This window comes from Myotis davidii, unplaced genomic scaffold (genome assembly GCF_000327345.1).
Source record: "Myotis davidii unplaced genomic scaffold, ASM32734v1 scaffold2091, whole genome shotgun sequence".
Classification (NCBI taxonomy): domain Eukaryota; kingdom Metazoa; phylum Chordata; class Mammalia; order Chiroptera; family Vespertilionidae; genus Myotis; species Myotis davidii.
Window position 1 is genome coordinate 157,252 of NW_006282603.1, and position 7,890 is coordinate 165,141.

A 7,890-nucleotide genomic window follows, 5' to 3' on the forward strand; every position below is an offset into this window, starting at 1 on the left:
ACCCACGACGTGCGTGCGTGCGTGCATGCGTGCGTGCGTACGTCCCCTCCGGCACGCTCACGTCGTTCAGAGCGTGTCTGGGCGCTGGAAGGCGCGAGGCCCCGAGGGAAGGCGGCTGTGAGGATGGCGGTGAGAGGGCGGAGCGGCGGCGCCCTGTTCCCGCGGAGGCCGGTGCGGCGACGAGATGGCCTCCGTGGGGCCAACGCTGGTGCTGAGGCGGGAGCAGGTGCGCACAGACACCCCTGGGGGGCGAGGGGCGGCCCTCGCTGAGGTGCCTTCGGTGGGTCGGTTGGCGTTCGAGGTCGGCAACCCCAGGTGAGGAGGTCCCTCTTCTTAGCCAAAGGGCGGGAGAGTCGGGGTGCAGGCTCCCCTGACCTAAGGCTGCCCGGGCCTAGTGCTAGTCCGGGCCGCGGTGACAGGACGTGCTTTTCCGGGTTAATGAGAGAAAACATGGATTCTCCCGCCGCCCACAATGGTGGGAAGCACAGTGGGGAGCCAGGCGGGGGTGAGCGGGGTGCCCCGTCTGGGGGTTCCACACGTTCCCTTGGTTCCTCTCACCGTGGCCTCCTGACAGACAGACAGGGTGTCCCCCTGAAATGGACACACACACAGTTGAGTACTCACTAATTCCAAGGGGGTTTACGTATGAAAAGAAGCACTCAGGGAGCCGCCTTAGACGTGCAGATGCGTTTTGGGGGGACATCCCGTGTTTCAGGGTGTTGACTGGTCGGGGGTTGGTTGGTCGGCCAGGAAGTCGCGTTCTGAGGGCGTTGGGGGCTGGTGTTGGGGGGACACCAGGGAAAAATCCACCTCCCGCCAACACGTAAATATTAGTAACTTTTTAAAGAATATATTTTTATTCATTTTAGAGAGGAAGGGAGAGGGAGAGAGAGAGAAACATCCATGATGAGAGAGAATCATGGATCGGCCGCCTCCTGCACGCCCCACACTGAGGATCGAACCCGCAACCCGGGCCTGTGCCCTGACCGGGAATCGAACCCGGGACCCTTCCGTCCGCAGGCCGACGCTCTATCCACCGAGCCACACTGGCCAGAGCAGATATTAGCAATTTAAAAAAAAATGTATTTCTTCAACCACAGCTGCCACGATCTATAGATATAAAATGCTAATATGCTAAGTGTCCGACCGACCAGCCGGTCACTATGATGCGCACTGACCACCAGGGGGCAGACGCTCCACGCAGGAGCTGCCGCGACACGCACTGGCCATGTACAGAGAAATGGCAGCACGGACCTGGCACCCACAAAGCAACACGCGGCCTCCCCCGAGTGGGACGCAGGCCCTGCCACCGCCCCCCATGGTCAGCCTGGAAACGGTGGCTGTGGGGGCTTGGGACTGACACAAGAAAAGTCAACAAGGAAAAGGGAAGGTAGGCAAAAATGACACTGCAGAGAACAATTGAGCTTAAAAACAATAAAAGGTAAAAACAGAATACTGGAAAGACTGAAAAGATAAAAAGGAGAAAATTTTATAATGAGCAAGAAGGAGAATTTGTTTTCAAATTGATTTTCTAGACATAAACCTCGTTTGTAGTATATAAGAATTTTAACACAAGCTATTTGAGTCTTCTGCAAAACACAAATGAAGTTAAAACCCTGAAGCACTTGTGACACAGAATCAACCACTTTTGTTATTAGATCACATGCACTATTTTACAAACAACTCCAATAGTCCCTTGAATATTGTAATACAGTGGGGCCTTGACTTACGAGTTTAATTCCTTCCGAGACCGAGCTCGTTAAGGAGCTCGTTAACTCAAATTACTCTATCAACTCAATGCAGAAAATTGGCCGAGAGACAGCTGGTATCTCAAAAAACTCGTTAGTTGGGACACTCATAAGTCAAGGCCCCACTGTATATAAAAGGCTAATATGCTAAGTGTCCAGGTAATGACATCACGTAGCAACGCCCGGCTTCCCCTCCCTAGCGACAGACCATCTATATATATAGAAGGCTAATATGCTAAGTGTCCAGGTAATGACATCACGTAGCAACACTCGGCTTCCCCTCCCTAGCAACAGACCATCTATATATATAAAAGGCTAATATATTAAGTGTCTGTCCAGGTAATGACATCACGTAGCAACGCCCGGCTTCCCCTCCCTAGCGACAGACCATCTATATATATAGAAGGCTAATATGCTAAGTGTCCGTCCGGGTAATGACATCACGTAGCAATACTCGGCTTCCCCTCCCTAGCGACTAGCCTCCTTGCAGTTTTGTAAACCCAGGAAGCTGACTTGCTTCATAGCCAGGTGCACACATTTCACACTTTAACCAAATGTCTGTGAGGTGCTTTCCCTGCCTCTCATGTGATCCTCACGGAAGTCCTGGAAAGGTAGATAGGAGACTCGGTGGAATCCTATTTTCTTTTCATTAGCTGGAAAACAGAGATTTAGAAAGCTGAGAAACATGACCCAACTGAAAAGAAGCAAGAAATGGTGGACCTTGAAAATGACTTCAGGTTTTCTCAGTGCGCAGATTATAGTCAAACGCGGCTGCAGTGAAATATTTCACCCTTTGTTCCCCCTGCGTGATCTACAATAATAATCTGCTTCATGTTGGTTTTTACTGCTGTGTTGCTAACAGTTACCTATAAGAGAAGTTGGGCTGCTTCACTGGGCTGGAAAAAGTTTAGCTACATCAGAAAGCAGGTCAAATTAAGCAAGTTTATATCTATAAGAGGCTCTGTCCACTCACGCATGTGCAATACACATAAAGCTCGCTGGCACCAACCACACGTGCGTGTTTCCATCTGTCATTGTTGATTGTGAATTTGGTTGACGCTTCTATTATAAAGGGCGAATAGCAATCCTATACAGTGGGGCCTTGACTTACGAGTTTAATTCGTTCTGTGATAGAGCTTGTAACTCAAATTACTCGTATGTCAAATCAAAAGTGAACGAGTGAGATGTGTGATGCTGGGCTGATGTGTGGCGTTCACGGTGACGTGCGCTGCGCCAGCTAGCGGTGGGGTATCTGAAGCTGCTCGTAACTTGAATTTTAGCTCGCAACTCAAAGCAAAAAATCCAGCGGCAATGGTAGGAGCCTCTCCCGCCTCCTCTGCAGCGCTAAGGAGGAGGGCTCCCAGGCTGCCAGAGGGATGTCTGACTGCCAGCTTAGTCTCGATTCTCTGGGGAGTGGGCCTAAGCCAGCAGGTGGACATCCCCCCCGAGTGGTCCCCTACTACGAGAGGGCGCAGGCTGGACTGAGGGACCCCCATGAGTGCACAAATTTTCGTGCACTGGGCCTCTAGTATTGAAATATTTCTTCTAATTACTCTTTCAGTGAGCACGAATTCGTGCACTGGGCCACTAGTTTATTATATTCGTTGCAGGTGTACAACACAGCTTATATAGACGTTATATAACCTGTGAAGGGCTCACCCCGTAAGTCTAGAACCCACCTGGCAACATTCATAGTTCAGTAGGTTTGTTTTCAGGTAAAGCAGTGGTGTGACTGCCCGAACACCCTGTCTGACGGAGACACCAGTGCCATGCTGAGAGACTAGCAGGGGTGTTCTTTTCCTGGATGTCCCCTGGAATTAGATAGGCCATAAGAATTTCTTTTTTAAAAAAATGTACTCTTATGATTTCAGAGAGGAAGGGAGAGGGAACGAGAGAGAAACATCAATGATGAGAGCAAATCATAGGCCAGCTGCATCCTACACGCCCTCTACTGGGGATCGAGCCCGCAACCCAGGCATGTGCCCTGACCAGGAATCGAACCCGGGACCCTTCAGTCTGCAGAACCCGGGATCCTTCAGTCTGCAGGCTGACTCTCTATCCACTGAGCCACACCAGCCAGCTCTCACACTGAACCTTAACTGATGTTCATGACTACGTATTCAGCTCTTGATTTTCTACATTTGCCTTTAAGAGCACAAAGATGCATAACCTCCCAGTCTGCCGTCCTAGGTCTGAATTTCTCTTACGGTTGCTTTGCCTGTTTCAGCTAAACGCTTTGTAGCTTCTCAGACGGTGGAGTTGATTTCCTTCCTTAGCCGTGGTTCGGGGTGCTCTGCTTATTTAACTTCTGTGTGGCCCCCTTTTGTCAGGAAAACTTGCCTTTGTGAACCCGTGTCTTGCTACCAGTCATCCCTGTAAGCCACGTTTGCGGTGTCTTTTTCTCCTTAGCTTGCAGAACAAGGGGGAACAGAAAAGGGAGGGAAAGAAAGGGAGCTAAGAGCTACCTCTGAGTCTGGGGAAGTTCTGAGATTAACTTTTTAAAAATATATTTTATTGATTTTTTTTTACAGAGAGGAAGGGAGAGAGATAGAGAGTTAGAAACATCGATCAGCTGCCTCCTGCACGCCCCCCACTGGGGATGTGCCTGCAACCCAGGTCCATGCCCTTGACCGGAATCGAACCCGGGACCCTTCAGTCCGCAGGCCGACGCTCTATCCACTGAGCCACACCGGTCAGGGCCTGAGATTAACTTTTCCGTGAAGCAGAGCTCAGCCCCCTTTTCCTGCTCGATGAACAATTAAAGTGAATATGGAGGTACATGTCCTCTCCCGAGTTCGATTCGGTCAAGGGCATGTACCTTGGTTGCGGGCACATCCCCAGTAGGAGGTGTGCAGGAGGCAGCTGATCGATGTTTCTCTCTCATCAATGTTTCTGGCTCGATATCCCTCTCCCTTCCTCTCTGTAAAAAATCAATAAAATATATTTAAAAAAAAGAAGGAAGTTGAACATGGGAGAAAATGTTGAAGCTGTTAAGGGGAGTCACTGATTTTTAAAAGTGTAATCTTGGCAAATACCATGGCCTGCGTTTCCCATGCAGGTGATCGCCCACAGTCAGTACCAGAAGTCCCAGCGAATCTCCATCTTCCTGAGCATGCAGGACGAAATCGAGACCGACGAGATCATCAAGGACATCTTCCGCCGCGGCAAGACCTGCTTTATCCCCCGGTACCGGTTCCAGAGCAACCACATGGACATGGTGAGGTTGGCGTCGCCCGAGGAGATCGCTTCGCTTCCCAAAACATCCTGGAATATTCCTCAGCCCGGCGAGGACGAGGCGCGGGAGGACGCCTTGTCGACAGGTGAGCACGCGGCACCGGGATTGACATGCTCGGTGCTGGGAGACTGTGATGAGTTCTTAGACCTCTGTGCCGCGGGTGATGTTTGGGTCTTTGGGGGTCGCTTTCCCTGTCGGGACAAATTTGTGTTCTACTTGTATTCCACGACACCCACATTGCCTGACTTGGGGTGCCCTCTGTAAGCCGTGAGAGTCAGCTATAATAATCTAGTAAGGTATTAAGACTCTTGCCCTGCCCTGGCCGGTGTGGGAGTAGGGAGTGTGCAGGAGGCAGCTGATTGATGTTTCTCTCCCATCGATGTTTCTAACTCTATCTCTCTCCCTTCCTCTCTGTAAAAAGCAATAAAATATATTAAAAAAAAGAAAGACTCTTGCCCTGCCCTGGCCAGTGTGGCTCAGGGGGGTAGAGCGTCGGCCTGCGGACTGAAGGGTACAATTAAAAAAAAACACAAAAAACTCTTGCCCTAACCTTACACATTTTCCCTGAATTTGTTGTCGCTAATACTCTTGCCCTAATCTTACACATTTTCCCTGAATTTGTTGTCGCTAATCCTCACCCAAGGGTATTTTTTCCCATTGATTTTTAGAGAGAGTAGAAGGGAGGGGAAGAGACAGAGAGAGAGACATCAGTGTGAGCGAGACACATCGATTGTCTCCCACACGAGCCCTGACCAGAGCTGGGGAGGAGCCAGGATTGAGGTGCATGTCCTTGACCGGAATCGAACCCGGGACCCTCAGTCCGGGGGCCAGCGCTCTGTCCACTGAGCCCAGCCTGCTAGGGCTCCCCTGCATCGTTTTATTATTTCCCGTGGTTTCAGTTCTGGTCTGTATAGTGATGATCACATTGCCATTCATGCTGACAAGCATTTAGGTCTCCCGTTCAGACCTGTCCGTTCCCTTCTGGGCTTCTCTCCCTGGATGCTCTGTGGGCATCTCAGATACAGCGTGTTCCAACCGGAATCACATCCCCCTGAACCCTACTCGCGTGTCTCTCCGTGCGTGGTAGCACCGCCACCCAGCTGACCAGGCCAGAAACCTGGAGATCGTCGCCGACTCCCCTCTCTCATGCTCCCCGTGTGGTCTGCTGCCAAGTCCTGATGATTTCATTTTATGTTATTGTCTTTTAAAATATATTTTTATTTATTTCAGAGAGGAATGGAGAGGGAGAGAGAGACAGAAACATCAATGATGAGAGAGAATCATTGATCAGCTGCCTCTTGCATGCCCCCTATTGGGGATCGAGCCCACAACCCGGGCATGTTCCCTTGACCGGAATCAAACCCCCGACCCTTCAGTCCGCAGGCCGATGCTCTATCCACTGAGCTGAACCAGCCAGGGCGGTCTGTCGAGTGTGTTTTCCCTCCACGTTCCGCATGGTTCAGGGTTCGGGGTCTGGAAGAGGAGCCGCACACAAATGAGAGAAAAGAGACGAGACAATTTGGAAATGTTGGGGAGCCAGGCGGAAAAGTCCAACTCAAGGAGAGGGACTTCCACTGATGCTCAGGCCGCTCCAACCTTTTATTTGATCTGGGGTAGCCCTAGGGTAAGGAGGTTTCAATGACACACAGATGAGCTCACCCACAGGCAATTTCCAGTAATAGGCAGACTATCTTATCAATAAGGATTTACATGCTTAAAGGTAGGGAGGTTGCTTCAGCTACCATTATCTAGATTAATTGAGTGGTCCCTAGATTAACTGGGTGGTGCACAGCGCCGACCTTAGCTAGGGCTTCCAAGGTCACTAGCTTTGGGGGTCTCTACGCTTCTCTGCTAGTGAAGACGATAGGTGGTCTCCGGCCGCAGTCCTGATGATTTTATCTCCCGATTATTTACTGAACCCGTCCACTCCTGCCCACCCCACTGCTGCTACTGCCGTCCGCCGCCAGCTTCTCTTGTCTGGCTATGGCAGCAGCCTCCTAAGTGCCCTTCCTTCCCAGGTCTTGCCTCCTCTCCTTCCTCTCCATCCATTATCTGCACCATAATGGAGACGAGATTTCTAACGCACACACCTGACCCCCGCACTCCCCGTGGAGGCCTTTCAGTGACTTCCTGCCGGCCTTCGGTGGAAGTAAACACGCCTTCCCCAGGCTTTTCCTGTCTGGGTCCTGCTTATTCTTCTACTCTGACATCTCTCTGCTCCCCCACTTCCAGCCACTCTGAACGTCTCCCATTTTCCCACTCCCCTTTGCTTTTGCTGCTTCTGGGCCTTTACACATGCTGTTCCCTGGCCAGCAGCTGCTTGGTGATTTAATTACTGAGCAGTCGCAGAGCTGAGAGCGAGCGCAGCTAAGAGGACCGTTGTGTGATGCCGCGCCTCACACCTGCCCAGAAGCGGATATTGGGGCTAAGATTTAAGTGCTTGCAAAGGACCCCCAGCACAGATTTATCCCCCTCCCAGTGTGACACCTAACCTACAAATCTGTCATCTGTCGGGGTGGCAGGGAACGGGGTCCCGGGCTCACAGGAGTGGGGGGCCACCATCTTTGCTACTAGAACTTCTGTTACCCAGTCTTGTACTTTGCCAGATGTTTAGGCACCAAAGGTGCACTCTGTGTCCTGCATCCGTAGACCAGGTGCACGCCACCGTAACACAGCTCTTCTGTGTTTCCAAGAAGCAAGGTCGCAGGCATTTGAAGAGAATGAGGTAGGCATCCTATCTTATAAAAGACAAAAAGGGTAATTAACCATACCTCCGCTATGCTTCCCATTAGCTAATCGGGGCAATATGCAAGTTAACTGCCAACAAAGATGGCGGCCAGCAGCCATGCAGCTGAAGCAAGCAGGAGGCTTGCTTGCTCCAGTGATGGAGGAAGCCAAGGTTCCCCA

The 7,890-nt window shown here is 51.1% G+C and overlaps 1 protein-coding gene across 5 annotated transcripts in view; it reads left to right on the plus strand.

Annotated features, from left to right (window-relative positions):
- Nucleotides 1-7,890, plus strand: part of MTHFS (5,10-methenyltetrahydrofolate synthetase (5-formyltetrahydrofolate cyclo-ligase)) — an 88,478-nt gene that overhangs the window by 47,651 nt on the left and 32,937 nt on the right. For 2 of the 5 annotated variants that reach the window (XM_015560600.1, XM_015560592.1), the window contains exon 2: nucleotides 4,807-5,068. In XM_015560600.1, coding sequence (XP_015416086.1) covers nucleotides 4,861-5,068 — 208 coding nt within the window. In that variant the 5' untranslated portion in view covers nucleotides 4,807-4,860. Of the gene's footprint in view, nucleotides 1-37; nucleotides 227-260; nucleotides 316-4,806; nucleotides 5,069-7,890 lie in introns of those variants that run through there. The other 3 variants (XM_006753140.2, XM_015560587.1, XM_015560594.1) reach the window with 3 other exon arrangements.